Genomic DNA, 21,508 nt, shown 5'->3' on the forward strand with positions numbered 1-21,508 from the left:
TATCGAATAATGGCGTTAATTGTGCCTGTGGAAAGAGGCGAAAGGTATCGTGTGAGAGACCTTAGTTGAAGACGTGAGCCCTCTCATACCCTCCGTATCTCGGGCTTCTATCCCTTTAGGGGACATTACGCCCCCTCCCCCGCTCTGCCAATGCCACCCGCCTATTCCCAGCGAATGTCCCCGGTCACCGCAGTAGCCCCGCCCCTTCCATACAAATGTTTTCACGAAACTTTCTACAGCGGCGCGAGCTGTTGCTGAGGCAGGTCGCTCGTCGCGGGTACAGGGCAGTGTGGCACGGAGGAGGCGTCGCCCAGCAGCCGTAAACTCCTCGCAAAAGAAATCAACAAACGCAAAGAAGGCGACAACTATCACTGCCGCAAAGTAAAGTTCAGAAGAGGGAGACCGGCGCGGAGGAGAGCAGCCTGGCAGCTGCCCTCGCGTCTTGAAGGTTTGGTCCCTGGCATCGGCTGACGTGCTGTTGCTGCCCCCCTGGCAGCCACCGAAGCCTCGGTCTCTGCTGAAACCCTGGATGCCCGGCAGGAGGAGGGGAGATGCACCGCAGAGGGATCGCCTGCTGCTGGTTCAGGAGCTGGATAGCCTGTGCCCCCGTACTCCTCCTGCTCTGCTCTCGAGGTAAGCTTCACCCCCTCCCTAATGGTTTCCAGACTTAGGAATGCGTGTGTGTAAGTGCCTCTTGTCCTGTGTTTACAGAAGTGCCGCGCGGGGAGACAGCTGTGTTTGTTTCTGTCACTGGAGCATATGGCACTTTCACTGAGAGGGTACCTAGCTGCTTTCCTGATAAGCTTTTAATCACAGTAACCACATCTGTAGGTTAACCTCGCTGCTCTGAGATTTTGGGCAAAATCAACTGTAAGGAGGTATTTACATCTGTAAAAAAAAGTGACAAGTACTAATATCAAATAATGGCACAACGTTGTTGCTTCTTTTGGAGCAAGGAAGATTTTCTGGCCGGAAATATTACAGAAGAATGCTGCACAGGGCAGAGCTGGAGCAGATGAATTTGCCAATTGCCGCATACTACACGTAGAACAAAGTCTGAATGATCTTCGTGTACTCCACGCACAGGTAAAAATAGTGCCAAATCAAGGTAAACCTATCAGAAGTTGAACTTGTGGAATGTAAGTAGCAGGCAGATCTCCGCAGCAAATGCACAACCCACCGAACTACACGTCTAAGAGTCTGACATCTCTGGGAATGAGGCCTCGTGTCTTCGCGGTGCACTCGGAGCATGTTCCTACTAAATCATCCCCAAAGAAAAGCGCCGTTGCGTACTTTAGAAGCAAATGTGCATTTACTGTAAGTTATGTGTGTACTTTCCATGATTATGCAGACTGGGGGGAACAGCCAGAACACATTCTGACTTGATCATTTACCAGGGTCATCGGCGGATGACTCTGGTAAAGGACCACGTCGTGATGTATTCATTACTGTCTAGAATGTTACCTCATGAAATGGCCACGCACTTTGAGTGCACATTTTCTCGTTTATTGTGAACTCTTCCCGCCTTTAAATCCTTTTTTGTCTCCCACCTAGACATGATTTGCACACAAACCCAAACTCCGCCTTCACTGACATTGTATCCAAATGTACCTGAGATGTTTACTGGGTTGGTTTACTCAGGTCATGAAGTGTTTACTGGGATTGTTTGGTCAGGTCATGAGAACTATTTTTGTACTGTTTTGGTCTCGACAATGTCTCACGCCCCACCCATTATCAAGATTAACTCCTTTTAATCTCTTCAACCCGTACTCCATACTCAAACATACCCAACTGGGCAGCGATGTAGCGAAATCCTATTTAGGGTTAGCAGAGGTCTCGGGTTTCCTAGACCATGCATAAGTACGTCATCTAGCACTGGGATTGAGCTGGGCTAGAGTCAGCTTTAGCTGTTTTATTAGCCTGTTTTCAAGAAGATCCATAATAAACATATTTAAACATATACAGACTTTCGGTCAGTCCTCTTCACCCATTGGGATATTGCAGTGCCATTCACAATTTATGTCCACCCACCGTAGAATACAGAAGGAAGCAAAGGGTCAACCAAACTTTATTGGCTACCTTACTCTGTGAACGATGACGTTCATCCTCGCCACATGTCCACAGGTGCCAATGATTTGTTTTTCTTTTAAAATATATTTCGGCCACCTTTTGGCAGCAGCCTTTAACCTCTTTACTTTTAAGCTTTGATTTGCATTGCATAAACTGGCAAAGAAAACGAAATACAAACCCTAGCACAATTTCCAAGGACAGATCTATTGACCTGGTCAGTGCTTGTTTTCTTTGCATTCTGGGATCTGTAACCATGTTTATCCCATTAAAAAGTCATCACAACCAGTCACAGAAACAAAATAATAAACTTGGACTGGAGGAGATGCTCAGGCATGTATCTGAGAAACTTGGAAGCCCATCATGAGAGAAAAGTACCCAGTACTGAAGAACATTTTCAAGTTATGTCAACTTGGCTTGTGTTTCCTGATGTCAGGAGTGAGTGGTTTATTTAGTCCATGTTTTTCTTTCCATTCAGATTCTTGCTCTCTTGTTCATTCCATTGTAAATAAGTGACGTGGAGGCAGTAAGTCAAGCAACAAAGTGGACTAGAAGAGATACTAAATGTGTTATTAAAAAATCAGAACTGTTTATTTAACTTAGACGTCAAAGACGTGCGTATAGTGACACTGTCTGGATAATGACTTTATTTGACGTTTCCCTCCTTAGTGAATGGCTTAGTCATCTGATGACTTTTCAGTCAATAGTAATTTAATAGTAATTTTCATGTTGGGACTTGTGGATTCTATCTTATAGCGAACACAAAACTACAAATCCCGTCATGTAAAGTTCTATTGGCTTCAGCGTCAGGATGGCTGCAGGTGCCCCTTATGATGCTTTATAAGCTAACCCACATTGGGATACCGAAGCGATGGGGTTATGTGCTCTGTTAGTCCTGCTTCTTCATAAACATGAACAGTTAAACAGCGGCTAATAAGTACAGTTTTATTTTTATTATCAGTGCACTAATCAACACTTGGTGTTTGAATACACATTTGCAGACTCATTAATCAGCATGCAGGTGTGAACGCAGTGGCGTAACAAAGGCCCCCGCAGCCCCCGCGGTGGGGCGCGCTCCAGGGGGAGCCCTCAGCACAGCTGGGTCCAGGAAAGAGGGGGCCCCCTCAAGGTACTTTGTAGGGGGTGCCCTTCAAGTTTTGTTATGACACTGTGTGAACGATGGGAGAAAGTGCACAGGAAGTTGCCTCTCACACTTGTTGAGAAGACTTTGAACTTAAAGTCTGCCTGCCCTGTTGTGATAAGGAAGTGGGCCTGGGAATAAGGCCCCGGAGCCGGCCTTGGCAACACCCTTGTCTTGGACTGAGATTTCAAATTCCACTTTAAAGAACAGCCCCAGACGTGCCACAAGTGACTTAGCTGCCAAGTGGCCCTTTGTCCTGGTGACGCCTACTTCCAGTCCCAGCTCTGCTGTCAACAGCACGTTGCGTTCTGTGATCTGCAGTGCGGAGCTTAACGCTCTAAGCACGGATTCAAAATCCTCAGCACGTAGAGTGCCAGAAAGTAAAACTCCTGCGCTGGTGATGGGTTCAACCATAATCTGAGGGCACTTGAAAACTATTGTTTTGTGTTCCGTCAAGAATGCTGGCAAGGGTTTTGGAAATACCACGAATGTTTATGAACCTACAATAATGGAAAGTAAAGCTGAAAAATGCTGTGGGGTTGTCACCTTCACTTTTTCATTTAAACGCTATAGCCAATGATATGCTAGTACTAAATCAGAGCTTTTAAGTCTCCCGGTTCCACAAGTGACTCTCCCAGTCCATTGTTTCTTTCCATTCTTACAATAGCGCTCTTGACGATTGCTTCATAGAACCAGGACTACAAGTCCCACAATTCCAAGAAAAACTGGATGCAGTACTCCCGCATGAACCCAGGGAATTTGAAAGTCTGATCCGAGCTCACTGTAATGTTACCAGATGGCACCATTTCAGGCCACTGTCGTGTTTCCCTACAGTCACGATGCTGCGCAGCGCTGCATAAATTACACACACCAGTTTCTCGGTCATGCGAGCGCTCACACAGAGGGTCATGGTCTCTTGTTAATCTGCTCGATACTGCCCCTGACCACTCCTCCCATATGAGCCTCCTTTTATTTGTTAAGGCACGTGACCATTTGGACACCCTAGAACTGGCAACAGAAGTAAGGGGTTGAGCCCGCAACACCTCTCCGGATAAACACTTAATGGCAGTGTCCGCTTTCTCGTTACATCACTGGCTCGACACTACATTCCTCCCAAAAATTGCAAAACCAAATAAGACAATCAACACCCGAAACAACAACAAAATTCACAATTGTCACTTAATTACACCACATAACCTCTCAGTCTCGTAGAAGGTGTGTGGTTGCTTCTCAACTGATATCGTGATTGGGGCGCTCCCCCTGAGATGATGGCACATCACCCGGGTTGATGACCGGCATATTGTCAGGCCTCGATGGTGTCTGGCCGTTATCAACCGAGTCATTAGCAGTCAAAGAGTTCTCTGGTTCATCATCCTCCCTGGTCTCTTCAGGCTCTGCCACACTAGAATCCTTCGCTAAGTATTCACCAGTTGCCACTCTAGGAGGTTGAAACTTTTTAAAACAGGAGACATTTCGAGCAACCTGCTCCGATCCTCTTTCCGCTACCACTAGGGATCCGTGCCGCCTAATGACTGGGTTTGTCTTCAAATGGCAAACGAAATATGCTACCAGGAAACCGGTCTCGGACAAGTACACAATCTCCCACATGGATATTCGACGGACGTGATCGCTGGTGACGGCTCGCCATCTCGTTAGATTGCTTCCTCTTCAAATATTCACGGTCTTCATTCATAAGGATGGGCTTCCAAGACTCATGATGAGGTATGACGTCTGTCACCACTCTGCCCATCGACAGATGACTAGGAGCTACTCCCGTCGTGGAGTGTGGGGTCATCCGATAATCACGAAGGAAAGGATACACTGCTCTCTGGTGTCTCACTTTTGGCTACTGCAATGCGGACCACATTGTTCAAAGTTCTTATAAATCTTTCGACCTCTCCATTGGCTTGAGGCCATAGGGGTGTGATGTTTCGGTGTTTGATGCCCAATGACCTTAAGTATTCTGTAAATTCACTTCCGTGAAATGGTGGGCCATTATCAGTTTTAACTTCTTTGACCAGCCCATGAGTGGCAAATGCATTCTCCATCTTCGGGATTACTCTGGCTGCTGTCAGGGTTTTGACTAGTTCCACTTCTGGGTAACGAGAATAGTCGTCAATCATTACCATCATATGATTTCCATTGGGTAAGCTTCCAAAGTCAAGACTAACCGATACCCAAGGTTTGTGAGGTCGGTTTTCAGTCTCTATTGGGACAGGCGCATTAGGTTCTCCTGTTGCTTGACACCAATGGCAGGAGCGTACCAACTCTTCGACCTTCTCATCCATCATCGGAAACCACACTTTTGTTCTTAGCCTGCTTTTGGTCTTTACCATTCTTTGGTGGCCATCGTGAGCTAGCTGAATCATTTGGTTAGTGATACTGGAAGGGATCACTAACCGATGACCTCAGAGAAGGCACCCATCATCAGTAACTGTCAGTTCTTGTCGAACTCTGTGCAGCCCTTCCATGGTCATCCGTGCTTCAGGGGTGAGAAACCGCCACTGTTTCTGTCCAGCGATCCACGCGTTATTCTTCAGGGCCTGCACTGCTCGCTGTAGGTTGTCATCCGCCTCAGTGGCTTGCTTTATATTTTCCATCGAGATGGGCAGAGGTCTGGACCTTCCTCTTCAGAGGGGGAGGCAGGCCTGGGGTGTCTCAAGGGATAATCCGCCGGGTTACCTGTCCCAGGGCAATACTCCACTCGGCAGTTGTAATCTTGCAACTGTAGCATCCATTTTTCAATGCGTGGTGGGGCCTTAGAAGCAGTGCCTTGGAATAGCGGGATGAGTGGTTTATGGTCCGTGGTGAAAATAAACGGATGCCCATACACAAATAGGTGAAAATGTTTGCATCCCTAGTGAATGGTGATCGCTTCTCGCTCAATCTGGGAATACCTTCTTTCAGTATCTGTTAGTGACCTGCTCGCGTATGCTACTGGAGCTCATTTTTCTGCTTGGAGTTTCTGGAGGAGGACGTTGTTACTACTAATGCCTTTATCACGAATGCCTTAACAACGATATTTCGTTGTAAAGGCATTCCTGGTAAAGTCATTAGTAACAGGCACCCATTGATCCTGCATGCCTCACCCCACCCCCCCAACCCCACCCCAAAACCTAAAACCGCCGACCCCCACCCCCTCCCCAAAACCAAAAACGCCCCACCCCCCCAACCCCACCCCAAAACCTAAAACCCCGACCCCCATCCCCTCACCAAAACCAAAAACGCCCCACCCCCCCAACCCCACCCCAAAACCTAAAAACCTCACCCCCACCCCCTCCCCAAAACCTAAAACGCCCCACCCCCCCCAACCCCACCCCAAAACCTAAAACCCCAACCCCCCACCCCCTCCCCAAAACCAAAAACGCACCGCCCTCCAACCCCACCCCAAAACCTAAAACCCCGACTCCCCACCCCCTCCCCAAAACCTAAAACCCCACACTTACCTGAGTCGTCGCCTCATCTGCGTCGTCCTCCTCAGCCGACTCCCTTGTTTGTACCTTAACCATGCATGTTCGTTGTTCAAGACATGCATGGTTAAGGCACAAAATAACGAAGTTGTGGTTAAAGAAAGCGTTGTTCTGCTTTCGTTAACCAGGACTTCGTTATAAAAAAGTCGGCATAAAGGATGTTTCCCATTTCCAACTGCATAGGCAATGAGCAAACACATGGTGTAGGGGAGGCCTTATGCTTACATTTTTTTCTAGTGATTTACAAATTTCAACTGATAATACATGGTGTAAGGAAAGGATTCCGCAGAATCCTGACCATCTAAAAAGTAGGAAGACAATATGTGACATGTAAAAACAAGTCCCAGGAAAACACTTTCTGTTACTAAGATGCCAATAAAGTCAGTTAATAACACATTGCCACAAAACAGTCACCTAATCACAGGACCAGCCCTGTGACAAGCCCCAAGTTAGGCCTGTGTAAAAAGTAACTCTAAGAATGATTATGTTAAACACATCGATACTTTCCCTACAAAAGAGTAAAGAGGTGGCTGTGAAGAAGCTGTTCGCACAGTTGTCAAACAAATCCATAGGACATACAAGATAAATCACCTTGGGGCAAATGAAGAAACTATCAATAGTGAGGATGCCACTGAAGCTGTGAAACGCAGCAAGGAACTTTAAGCATTACTGAAGGTGCTTGGCTTAAATAAGTAATTAACAAAATACATGACGGACAAATGCAGAATGAAGGGGCTCTGCTCTCCACTCAAGCTCTGGAAAGCAACACATCTAGAAATGCCAATCCTACCCATCGCAGTGACAGACAGAACCCCACAGTTTTGCTGTTAGACCCTGAAGCCACACCCCTTGTGGTCATGTTTAAAAAAGTTCGAGAATTACACCCAAATCAAATTGAGGATGATTTTCAATTAAAGAACATCAAGTTACTCACTGGCTGAGCTCAATGATTAGGAACCCTAGCTGTGATGTTCTGTAAAAAGACATAATTGCCGTTCACAAAGTGTTCTTGATAGGCAATAGCCCCAAAAGAGGAAGAGGATTGTGTTATCATCAATTTTAGGGACCCGCCGTTGGTGATTTTTCTATTTGGACCAGCCAAGAGCAACATCAAGGTAGTTGCTCTTATTTATTTTTATAGGTCCACTCTTGCTGTGCTCCATAAACCTGCTTCGTCAATATCATCTCTGTTCAGACCATATTCTATTGTGACCCAGAGCCGATTCTCACCTTTAGCGCAGGTTGACTGACCTGGATGTACTAAGGCATTAACTGGACCATGTCTCTTTCCATAACCCAGTTTATTGTTTTGATACATTTTTATATTATCAACTTTCACTGTAATAACACTCTAGTAGTGGATTCACTTGATGTTGCTCTAAGCACAACTGTTTATGGTATAAAGGAGGATTATGCTGTAATATGGGGAGGGAATTTTAACTGTCGACTGTGTACTATTTCAATGAATGCTATGTGTGGCGATGTTCAGAATAGAATTGAGTTCAGAAAGGACCTAGTCCTTATATTGGACATAGTTCAGACGGCAGTCACAAATCAAGTCACCTTTACTGGGAAGAGCAATGGCTTTGTGGCTATATCAAAACAGTGGGGCAAAAAGGATTCCAGTTTTACAATACCCCAGAGGTGCTTGAGTGATCATAATCTTCTGGTTTTGACTCTGTTCATCGGTCTCCCCCAACCACAACAAATTCTTGTTACCACCTCCCCCCCAAATAGTGGCTACCTTGAATAGCGGTATCTGGTGCAAATGGTCTGATATTGACCATGGTGATCTATCGTCAGTACTGGTAGTCAGAAGCTGGTGACCCTTACCGGTCTGTCTGGGGCATAATGAAAACCTACTAAATATTTTAGGGGCTTAGAATGAGATCTGTAAGTTCGTAGCAGAATTCCTAGTTCCATCACAATCCCATGGGGAGCCTGAGAAAAGGAAATAGTTTGACAGGTCTTGCTACCAAGCCCACAGTTGTACAACGAGGGCTTTAAAAAGTCACAGAGGTAAGGGGAGGAAGTAAGGCTGTGCAGGTCAAGCTATAAGAAAGCAACAAAGGAGAAGAAATAAACCATAAGACAGGAGACATGGGAGCAGTTATGCATGCTAAGTGATATTGTAAACTCCCCTTTTTGAAAATACCCATAACACAAGCCTTGACATGACTATATCACCACATCTATGGGTGACACTTTACAAAGTTTGTGAAGCTAATGCATTGACAGATACAGTTAGCAATTCAGTGACAAGTATTTCAAGTCCAGGAAGGAGAGGCTTTCCACTAGTTACTCTAAAAGAGGTAATCTCAGCATTAGCATGGAGTTCAAGCAATAAGGCACATGGCACAGATGGAGTTCCCATCCTCCTCTTTAAAAATAACTTCGATCTTTGAACCCCACATTTAGTTAATGTGCTGCACAGCGCTGATGGCAAAATAGCTTCTCTACCCTAGGCAATATCATTATTGATATTCTCACACTAGAACTTCCTTTTGTTTGTGATTTGTCCAACAACTTAAGATTGACCTTCATTTTTATATTTTGCTAGTAATAAGTGAACAAGGCTGATGTTTCGCCAAATACACTTGGCTTTTTACATTTTCTGCTTTATTTTTAAGAAACCCTAAGTACCTCTTCCTATTGAGCATCACTGTATTCGTATCTCTCGTCTAAATAGACTTACGTCATGAAGCAATTATATGACTAGAACATGATCGGAAAAGCCAACATTATTTATATCAGCACTCTGCACTGATGAAAACAGAATCTCCGTTTTTTCCCATCGATCTCAGAGTGTGGCATGTGTTCAGAGCATAACCCATATACACAACAGGTCACACATTCATATGAACATATTTTATCTTATGGTACTACTGCAAATTAAGTGTAAACATTGTTTTGTCAATGTGAAGAGATTTGTAAGAACATAGAAGTAGAGGCCAAATATGTTCTTGGAAGTACCTACTGGAACCAGGATGACCAACATTGTTTGGTCAGTATGGAGACATATTTCAGTGTAGGGATTTTTGTCTCATAACCGAATTCATTCTAGAAGTTGCAGTCCTGTTGTGCTCCCTTTAAACTAACTTTCATGTACACCTGAAATCATTGAGTTGTAGGTTAGAAGTTGAGGACTCTAGATAGTGTCTGTAGTGACCTGGAGTGAGGTGGAATACGTAACAAGCTTTGCCAAAACTGGGTGAGGTGAATGCCTGAGCTGCTACCTTGGGATGATTCCACCTCATGCCTCATTCTTCCACCACCCCGACGTCTTGTCTCTATATCTCACTATTACAGGTTCTTCTTCATCCCTTCTTCTTGCTTTGTCACTGTCTTTCTATTGTTCTCACCCCCGCCCATATTAGGTTGAAGCTTGTGAAAGGACTTTTTGTGGGTATTTTGAAAGCTTCATTGGGAATGCATTCTACCCACTGCATACCATTGGCTTTGTAGTTTGTAACTCACATTTTTCTAGCTATTTGCTGGCTTTATTTTTTTTAGGCTGTCTTCTAGCATGTCTTTCTCCTTCCAGTGTACCAAAACGTGATCACCATTATTCCATCCACGAGTGCTCAAATTCTGTAAACAGGCCTTTAAATTTTGTTCTTATCTTGTCACATTTGTTGTGTATTTAAAGACATGTCAAATGTTAGACTTTGATTTCCGAGGGAGCTTGGTTTTTGTTTTTCTTTCTTTGACTTTAAAATGAGAGGATTTATGTGATGATCGGCACTGGGAAAGAAAAGGTTTTTCTTCTAGTGCACAACAAAATTTAAATTTCTGCAAATGGACTGTGCAAATACTTCAGAATATGCTTGAATTAGAAAAGCACAATTGAAGCACTCTTTTCTGAATCAGAAGTGTGGTGGAAACAAATATTATAACGCAATCAAAACAAATAATTACACTAGGTGATGCCATTTCCACACATTATAGTTTGTGCGCAGTATAGAGTTATCTGTAAAACTGTGTATGCAAATGTAATGGTGATTTCAATTGAAAGTATGATGTCTGTAAAAGCAGTGTGCTACCACACCATACCATACGCTACTTCACTCTATGCCACTCCACTCTATGCACCTCCACTTTCATACTGAAGACCACTTAGCTTTACAACACTCTATGCCACTCCACTCTGACACTCTACTACACTCTTCTCTACGACACTCTACTCCACTTTATGCCACTATATGCCACTCCACTCTACACTACTTCAGTCTAGGCCACACTACTCCACTCTACACCAGTGGACTCTATGACTCTACACTTCAGTCTACGCCACTACACTCTTCTCCACTGCTTTTCACTCTATGACTCTACTCCACTCTGAGCCCCTCCATTCTACTCCAGGACACTCCACTATATGCCTCTCTACTCCTCTCTACTTCACTGTTTGTCACTCTACTCCGCTCTTCTACTCTACACCACTTTTCTACTCTACTCCACTTTTTGCCCCTCCATTATACAATACTCCACTCTATGCCACTCCTTGATACTTTCCTCTATGTCACTCATTTGTAGATGGTATACAACATGGCTAAAACACATTGCAAGACTTATTGGCTTTGCCACTGCTTGTCTACCTTTTTCTTTTCTCCTCTGACTCTCAATCGGATGATGAAAAATAAGTCCCATTCCGCAAAAACGACAGCTGGTGCCCACCACCATTAACTACAAATTAAGCGCATCTGACTAAAAGTAGGCACCGTGCTTAAGTTCCTCAGAACAAGTTTATAGAACTAAACTACAGTGGTAAGTAACTTGAAACAGTGACAGAAAGATACTCATTTTATATACAAGTTGTCTCATAAACATAAAATGTAAAAGCAAAATGATAGACTTTGCTCCCAGTCGCCATCTTTGTAAAACATATTTGCTGGTTTTCATTCGGGGCACTTTGGCGTTCATATAGTTGCCCTGTTTATGAAACATAAACGTTAGTAAACCTTTAGATAGAGCTTTTAATTCAAGGCCAGCTAAACTAAAATTGCAGAGCGCCATAAAAAGATTTTTTGGCAGAAGACATTACACTTACCTTATTTTTATAGATACAGGCTATTGCAACGTTGGTTAAATTTGGAAACGTTTATTTTAGGCCTCAGCAGATCGAGCTTTGTTTCACCCTCATGCTCATTTGGTTAATGGCTTGCCTGGAGGTGGCGTGAAATTTAATGGAAGTATTTCTTCTAATAAAAGTCCTAAATGTACATCGGTGCACAAAGTCCAAAACGGTTTGACATATTCCTGTTACTAGCACAACTGTGCAGACCAGCTGTTTTATTTTTTTTCCACTCCCCATGACCTCAGCATGGCCTAGAAATAAACTCTCTAAAAGTCAAGATTTTCAATGAGAGCTAATCGATTTGAGGAGTGACAGGAGTTGTCATCTTTTTCACTTTCCTTTCTCATGAAACACAAGCTCACCAAAGAAGGTAAACTATCTTCCTGCTTTCAAGCTTTAAGCAAGCATTGGCCAAGCCAACAGATCTCACCTATGTGGGAGCTATTGCCTTTGGCAATGTGCTTTAGCCATGCTGCACACCAGTGTGGCTGCTTTTTCAGCCTGGTTAAAATTTAATGGTGCGAAATTGAATGGGGTAGATTGGTGTGGGGTAGATTGGGGTAGAGTGGAGTGGGGGTAGATTGAAGTAGAGTTGAGTGTAGGTAGAGTGGGGTAGAATTGAATGGGTGTGGATTGGGTAGATTTGGGTAGACTGGAGTGGAGTTGCTTGGAGTGGAGTAGATTGAATTTGGGTAGACTGGGGTGGAGTGGGTTAGATCGGATGGAGCGAGGTAGATTGCGGTAGACTGGAGTGGGGTAGATTGGAAAGGGGTAGATAGGAATAGGGGAGAAAAAGGGGTGGACTGGGGGAGAGTGGAGTGGGCTATATTGGGTAGATTTGAGTGGAGTGGGGCGGCTCGGGTAGATTGCAGTGGGGTGGGATAGATTGCAGTGGAGTGGGTGAGACTGGAGTGGAGTCAGGTAGATTTGTATTAGGGCAGAATGGAAATGGGTAGATTGGAGTGGATTGTGGTAGATTGGGGTGAAGTATATTGGAGTAGATTGGAGTTGGGTCGATTGGAGAGATGAAGTGGGGTAGATTGGGTGGAGTGGGGTAGCTTGAAGTGAAGTGGGGTAAATTGAGTGGAGTGGGGCAGATTAACGTTGGTAGATCAGGTTAGAGTTCAGTGGGGTATATTGAGGTATATTGGAGTGAAGTGGGGTAGATTGGAGTGACGTGGGGTAGATTGGAGGGAGGTAGTTTGGGATTGAGTGGAGTGGGATATTTTGGGGTAGATTGGAGTGAAGGGGTAGATTTGAGTGGAGTGTGGTAGACTGAGTGGGTTAGATTGAAGCAAATCGGAGTGGGGTGGATTTGGGCAAAGTGGAGTGGGTTATTTTAGAGTGGAGTGGGTAAGATTGAGTGAAGTGGGGTAGATTTGAGTGGGGTAGATTGGAGTGACGTATAGTGGGGTATATTTGGGTAGAGGGGAGTGGGGTACATTGGAGTGGAGTGGGGTAGATTGGAGTGGAGTAGACTGCTGTAGATCAGAGTTGGGTAGGTTGTGGTGGAGTGGGGTAGATTGGAGTGGAGTAGATTGTTGTAGATCAGAGTTGGGTAGGTTGTGGTGGAGTGGGGTAGATTGGAATGGGGTAGTTAAGAATGGAAAGGAGTTGAATAGATTGCAGTGGAGTTTGGAGTTGAGTGGGGTTAATTGGACTGGGATAGGTTGGAGTTGGGTAGGTTGGAGTGCAGTAAAGAGAGGTAGGTTGAACTGAGGTGGAGTGGCATGGATTGGAGTGCAGTCTGGTACATTGGAGTGGAGTGGGTTGGATTGGGTACATTGGAGTGGGGTGGACTGGAGTAGATTGGAGTTGGGTAGATTTGAGTGAAGTGGGGTAGACTGGGGCAAACTGGAGCACAGTGGGGTAAAGTTGGGTGGAGTGAGGTATATAGGTGTAGATTGGAGTGGGTGGGATTGATTGGGTTGGATTAGAGTGTGATAAATTGGAGTGGGGTAGATTGTAGTAGAATGGAGTAGATTGTAGTGGGAGTGGAGCGGGGGTAGATTAGAGTGGAGTGGAGTAGACTGGGGTGAAGTGGGTTAGACTGGGGTAAATTGCAGTGGAGTAAATTGTAGTGGAGTGGGGTAGATTGGATTTTAGTGGAGTGGACTGAGGTAGACTGGAGTGGAGTGGGGTAGAGTGGGGCAGATTGGAATGGGGTAGATAGGAGTGGGGTAGATTGGAATGGGGCAGATTGAAGTGGGGTAGATTGGGATTGGGTAGATTGGGGTGGGGTAGATTGGGTGGGGTACATAGGGATGGGGTAGACTGTAGCACAGTGGAATGAAGTAGATTGGAGTAGAGTGAAGTGGGGTAGATTTGAGTGGAGGCGAGAATTGGGTGGTGTAGAGTGGATTAGCATGTTGTAGAGTGGAGTGTCATAGAATGGAGTGGGATGGCATAGACTGAAAGGTCATAGAGTGGAGTAGTGTAGTGTTGAGTATGCATTGTGTGGTAGCACACTGCCATTACAGACAACACATTTTCAAATGAATTGACCATCACCTTTGCACCGAAATACGGTTTTACTGCACACAATCGGTAATGTGTGCAAATCTCATTTACTAATGTATTGATATGTTTTGATCATATTCAAATATTTGCTTCCACCACACTTCAGAATTACAAAAAATTATGCTTTATTTTTACTAATTTTGATATATTCAGAAACATCAACATAGTTCATTTTTGTTGTGTGCTATTAAAAAGAAGGAAACATCCCACACCCTTTCCTCTTACATGGCTACACATTAACATTGTCACATAAATTCTCATACTTTGAAGTCAAAGAAAGAAAAGGAAACACCAAGCTCCCTCTGGAAGGCAGAGGCTGACATTCGTTCTAGAACTGCAGAGATGACATAATACGGATGAAGGAGCAGAGGACTGCCTCTCCTTCTCAACTTCTCCACAGACCACACGGCACCACCAATGTTAAGTGCGTACTTAGGCCCATATTTATACCTTGTTAGCACTGCATTTGCGTCATTTTTTTATGCAAAACGGCGCAAACTTGCAAAATACAATTGTATTTTGTAAGTTTGCGCTGTTTTTGTGTCAAAAAGCAGCGCAAATGCAGCGCTAAAAAAGTATAAATATGGGCCTTAGTGCCTCACCGACCATAATATATATATCCCTATCAAAGTTTGTGAAGAGGAAGCCTTGAGAAAGCCCCGGGCTTGCCTGCCAGAAGGGGGCGAAACATATGTTGGCTGTGTTGTAATTTGAATGTGTAGAAAAAAACACAAGACGCACCTACATGAAAATAATAAATGTTAACAATTATCACTGTCAATGAATTTGACTGTCATATTTGGATTGGGGCCACCCTTTGATTTTAAAATCTAAATACAGTTCAACCCTGTACAATCCTGATGACATTTGACCTCTGTTTTTGAATACACAGCAAATGTGAAAAGATAGCAAAATTTAAAGGCCTGTTAATAGAAAGCAAGTTAGTGGAAGAATACAGCAAACAAGGTTTGGGCAACTGGAGGGATGAACTCCAGCTGGATAGCCTAAAAGAAATAAAGCCAACAAAGAGAAAGGCAAAAAATTTGAGTTACATGCCACAATGACACTGGTCAGCACTGGGCTGAATGCATTCCTAGGGAAGTTTTCCGAATGCCCACAAGAAGTCAGATGGAAACCAGTAAGCTGCACTGTCTGGTAGGCTTTGACCTAAAACAAGACCTTTAATGACCAAACAAATCATCTTATTCAGAGGTACTAGTCAGAGGTGCCCCTACAATGTTTGTCATTTCCATTGCAGTCTTTGTGTAATATTTGATGATAATGAAGATGTTACAGGCTCATGACAGACAAAAGTCACCAATAAGCATATTTTTGCTCATGATATTCTACGTTTTCTTACAAGGCAATTCACAAGAAAGAGAAAGATGCATAGATTCATTGTACTTGAAGAGTGGGCCAACTTTTGTCGACACATCTACTACACTGGGCAAAGCAGGTGGAAATGACACACATAGGGTAGGGATCTTACTAAAATAGAACATATTTATTCACAAATCACAGATTGAGGCACTATTTCATTTAAGACTTGTGAATTATTACATGTCACCTGGAATCAACTACATGTTACAATGGTAAGAGGATTTGCAGATGGAAATTATTGGTGACATTGAGAATGATGTTTGGTATTATCACATGGTGTGGAAATATAGTAAGGTAGAAGGATTCTGGAAAGAAATTTCAAAGATTTAAATTTGTTCTGTTGCCATATTATACTTTGATTGTCCAGTTGGGTGACATAGGTGAAAATAATTTATTTAGAATTTACTCTCTTGTAAGTTAATTTCTCATAAATGTTTGGCTGCTCACTTCACACCTGCACAATTTTACAAGGGAAAGGACTAATCCTTGATATCTTTGTGGTGGAGTAACGTAAGGCTTATGCACTAACTTCTATGATCAGATTCAGAACGAAGATTTGAAAACACTTGGTAATCCTTTCAAATGTATATCAAAAGTTTTGAAATGGTTAGAATACAACTCCTTCTACCCCCTCCCTCAAACCCCTTTCAGTTAGAAAGTGAGACTTTGCCAAGCGCTTTTTAAAGTTGCGCAGGAAGGCTTTCTGTTAAGCTACCCCAGTAGGGAGTTGTGGTTTAAGAGCTTTATTCCACCAACAGTTGACACACCTTCTACTTCTTTATCCAGCAGCTGTTTCTGTTACCATGATATCAGGACATCACTGATAGAACATCCAAGGTGTGATGTTCCAAGCACAAGCCTCTAGCACATCTTCCCCCAATGAAAAATAAAGAACATTTCCAATTCATAAGAAATTACAATAGTAAATAAGGCATCAAAACTAAATCCATATTGCAAAAGCTGAGGTAACAACAACATAACTATATACAAATTTATTATATGTTCTGGCCAGGATAAAACACTAAGCATGTTTAAGATTACTAACAACATTATAAAGCAAAATACCCCTTAAATGCATATTAGGCATGGCGTTAGCTCCTCCTTCTCAGGCACAGATTCCTAGCCTCATTCCCCTAATTCATAATATAAGAGATAGGATGGTGCTGTATTTGGCCAAAGACTGCATCAACACTCCCCAGGGTGATTGGATATACCCCAATCTCCAAAGATATTTAAGTTGTCATGACTCAATTTCTTCTGATCACATCTTTGTTAACCTAGATATACTCCACACACACCCATCACATACCACCACCACACTCCTCTTTACTCAAACAATATGCTTAGGGCCCCAATATTTTGTTTTTCCTTTGGGCAATCCTCAAGGTTTTTTAACAACACATGATCACCCAGATGCCAGTTTTGTTCACAAACAATATGTTTGTCATCAAAATGTTCTTTTTTTTTTGTCTCTCTACTACATCCGAATCCACTACTTTCATTCGATCATTCCAATTAAACCAGGCTGGATTGAGTTTTGTTCCAGCAAGTCTTCCTCTCAGACACTGAAATGGTGAAAGCCCACAGATTTTCTCTGAGCACTGTCTTAAGTAGGACTTTCCTCTCTATGGCTGTCTGAGCAGATGCCCTAACCAATCAGTTCATAGGCTCAACTAACCTCATTAGCCTGTGGTGAGTATAATGTAGTGCATAGATGTACAATTCCAAGATCACACAAAATCCTTCATTCCATTGGAGTCTAATTGAACCCTAATGTCAGTAAAACAAGGATTTAGGAATCCCTTCCGAAGCAAAAACATCCTTAAGAAATTATAATACACTTTTAGTTGTCACAGTGTTCACACATCATGCTCATACCCACTTTGAAGTGTAATCTGTTTGTAACAGCACAAATCTCTCACCTTACGGTAACTGACCATAAGGACGCATAATATCCAGGCCCAGTTTGATCCATGGCTCCTCTGGAACAACTACGGGGGCCAATGATGCTGTCCCGTCCCTTAGAGTTATCATTAGCAGCACAAGAAATGCAATTCCTCAGTACACTCTCTACTTGATTGTCCAACCTGGACCACCTTACCTTTCCCAGATCCTTACATTAGTGAAATTCCTCCCCAAATGTCCCTCATGTGCAAGATTAACAATCTTGTTCCTCCCCAAATGTCCCTCATGTGCAAGATTAACAATCTTGTCCCATAGACCAGACAGAGGGAACCATACAATGTCTGCGGAAAAGGTCACCTTCCTCGATATATAGCTTACGATAAACATGTCCTTGAAATTCGGCAATCCTGACACTAGTAAATTTTGTTAATGTTCTCTCACCTCATCTCTGGCGGATTCACTAATCCACTCCTCCTCACTAAATAGCCCTCTCTTGGGGAGGTAGCCAAGATGGTGCCCGGACGGTAGTGAAATCTCTGAGCTCCGCCATCGGACGGAGGCTTCCAGCAGGGATCGGGCCTCCTCTGCTCCCGTGCTTGGTCGAGGGGTGCCTGGAACACTACTGAAGGAAGAGGGATCACGGGAGATGCCAGAAGAGGTGCTACGGGCCTCTATTACAAAGCACCCAAGGATGCACTCCACATTGCGCCTGACTGTAAAATGACTGCCGCCTGGCGGTAAGCGAGATCGGAGGCCTGATGCCTCCGACACAATGGTGCACTCTCCCTTTACTTGGAAAGCAGTCCGTGAACACACATAGGGATCCTACCTCTGAAAGCTACAGACTCCATACAAGAGGCAAATCTGTCCCCCCAGGAGCAGGCTTTAGAGATTACCTGACGTGGGCCCTGGGTGCCAGTAGATGCCGCATTGTGATACCAGGGCTCGCGCTGTAGAAAGCAGAGGGGACACAGAGTAATCGAACAGAACCCCAGAGCGGGAATGGGGCCAGTGGCAGCTACCCTTAAGAACTACCGGGAGCAGCACTGAGTATAGAACGAGGAAGCATGTACGAAGATTGAAGCACAAGCCGGTTCCAGTGAGGACATATATCCCCAGCCAGGGGAGCAGTCCCAGCAGCCCATGTGCGTGGAGAAGGGCTGGGCCCAGGGAATGCAGCAGCCAGCACTGATCAGAGGGATGTGCACACCGGTGCACTCAAAATTAACGAGATGGTGCACAATGGTTTGGGCATGATGATGAACTTAGGGCGACCGACCCGAGAGCCACATCAACGCTTGGGAGGTAGCGAGGACAGCGAAACGGCACAAGGATACCGGTGGTGGATTATTGCTCAGTACCTCGATGAAGTGGATCAGCTACAGGAGAGAACATGGCAGGCCCACAATCACATAAGAAGGATGCTTTTAGAATTAGAAACTTACTCATGAAGACACCAGGGAAAAAAGCAGAGTGATCAGAGGAAAACACTCAGCAGGAGCAATCTAACACACTGGGTGGGTGACACCACAATATCACCTAATGAAGCTGAACCACCCACTTTCCTGGAGACTCTCTTTGGAGTGCTATGTGCAGATATCGCCACACTTAAGCAAGACCTCGCAAAAGACATCAAGGGCCTCACACAGGACCTGAATGAACTGGGGGTCTGGGTGGATACTCTCGAGCGAATCAGTGATGCACAGGGGGAAGAACTGGATGGCCACCGAAGTGAAATACTGGAGTTACAGGACAAAAACACTGAACTTAGATATCATGTGGAAGACCTTGAAAACCGGTCTTCGAGAGCCAACATTAAAATTAAAGGAGTCCAGTTACAAGCAGCCAGAGGGAACCTAGAAGATTATACCCAGAGATTGTTCCACCATATCACACCAGAACTCACACCACAAGAGATCACTATAGACAGAGTTCATAGTGTGGGGAGCCCGGCTACATCCCCCATGCAACGCCAAGATACTTTAACGTGCCTGCACTACTACAGGCAAAAGGAAATCATCATAGCAGCAGCACATGGCCGCAACCACATGGACTTTGAGGGTAACAAGATCTGGCTCGCTCAGGACCTCTCACCCATAATACTACAGCGCCGCCACCAACTAGGACCAGCCATGGAGCTCCTACAAAAGCGAGAAGTGCACTACCGCTGGGGCCACCCTTTTTGCCTCATGTTTGTCTGGGAAGCTGAGACACACAGCGTGCGCACACTGGAAAAGGCACAAGTGATATTTCCCTAACCAAGAATCAAAAGGAGGAAGAACTACACTCGCTGCAACTCAGCTCATCAGGCTCATTGGTGCCCTCCAGACGCCCAGCAAGAAAGAAGAGGGGGAGACGGTTGGGCCAACTGCACTGGAGAGCCATAGTGAATGGGAAGCCCTACTCAGACAACTGAACCACCAAGAGCAAACATCCGATATGGACAATGACTGAGAGATATCGGAACGGCTCTGAAGTAGCAATAGACCCATTTTGCGGACCCACCTTCCTGCCCTCCATACACCATCCCACGTGGTTGTGGGGAGGTCCGTCTCCAGTTCTCTAGGCAACATAATCCAGCGGCAGAGCCCAGGACCCCATGAAGGGAGGCTGCACTTGGACTGGGATGCCTTGGACCCCACATTACGAAGCCGACTGGGGAAGGCCACATTGGTTTCTATTGCTGTTGACATGTTTGACCCTCTATGTTATCTCTCTCTGTCTTTCTTCTCACCTTCTATGCAGTATGATTTTTCATCTGTACAACATAGTTACACATCGCAAACTAGTTGGCTGTTCTCCAGCGACTAGGGACACACCTCACAGTTATGCATCTGCACACCGACCCTATAATGATACACATTATTAGTTACATTATCTGGGGGCTTAACGCGCCCGCAAAGCGCCTAGGATTTCTATCCTCGATCCGAGACTCTGGGTGTGATATATGCCTGGTACAGGAAACACATGTGGTGCAAGCTGACTGGAAACGTTTAAGATACAAGTGGTTTGACAGACAATACTTCTCGTCTAGTATAGGGAAAAAAGCTGCTGTTGCTATTCTGATTGCTACCCACTTTCCAGGTAAGGTTATCCAGATTCAAGCTAACATCCCTGGTATATTACTGTCACTTAGCATTACAATACATTCACACACTTTTACGGTGGCTACATTGTATGCACCTAATGGCCATCAAGAAGCCTTTATATTAGAGGCCTTAGACAAGGTAATAGTCACTGCAGATAAGGCTGTGCTCATTGGAGGGGATTTTAACTTAGTGCCAGATACCAATCTGGATCGGTCAGTCCAGCGAGTGGGACAGACAGGGGCAGTCTCAAAGCAGAGTTTGGAGACATTAGCAGATTATGGGCTAACGGATGTCTGGCGGCATTACCATCCCAAAGAGAAGGATTTCACTTTTTATTCTGCAGCCCGGCAGACATATGCACGCATTGATTTATACCTGGCCACACCGCAATTTTTGCAATCTGTTACACAAGTAGACATAAGTACAGCGACACGCTCAGACCACGCCCCACTCCAAATAACTACATCCTCTCCTGGCCCAGCCTCCTAATGGCGCACTTGGCGTCTCAACCACGACTCCTAACTAGTGAAACACACATCTCTGAATTGGCTGGTGCCATCAACGAATATTTAGAGCACAATGATTCCTCTGACACACCGATAGCAATGCTCTGGGATGCATTAAAATCAGTCCTTCGTGGCCGGCTAATTGCAATAGCGACTCGTCTTAACAGAGACCAGAGAGACAAAAGGGCAGCACCCGAACGGCAAGTAAAAAGGACTAGAAGTGGAGCACAAAGGATCAGGATCCCACAAAATACGCAGACAATTGAACACGGCACACAAGCAATTATGGGCATTGGACATGGATAGAGCAACATATGCTCTTATCCGCACTAAACAGAAGTACTATGTGGGGAGCA

At 44.6% G+C, this 21,508-nt stretch overlaps 1 protein-coding gene across 2 annotated transcripts in view; it reads left to right on the forward strand.

Moving 5' to 3' along the window:
- The first annotated feature begins 218 nt into the window (after positions 1 to 218).
- The window catches only part of MERTK (MER proto-oncogene, tyrosine kinase), a 413,075-nt gene continuing 391,785 nt past the window's right edge, over positions 219 to 21,508 (forward strand). For both annotated transcript variants that reach the window (XM_069235075.1, XM_069235076.1), the window contains exon 1: positions 219 to 633. In XM_069235075.1, the coding sequence (XP_069091176.1) occupies positions 552 to 633 (82 nt within the window). In that variant the 5' untranslated portion in view covers positions 219 to 551. The remainder of the gene's footprint in view (positions 634 to 21,508) is intronic.

Source organism: Pleurodeles waltl, chromosome 5 (assembly GCF_031143425.1).
Source record: "Pleurodeles waltl isolate 20211129_DDA chromosome 5, aPleWal1.hap1.20221129, whole genome shotgun sequence".
In the NCBI taxonomy this organism is placed as follows: domain Eukaryota; kingdom Metazoa; phylum Chordata; class Amphibia; order Caudata; family Salamandridae; genus Pleurodeles; species Pleurodeles waltl.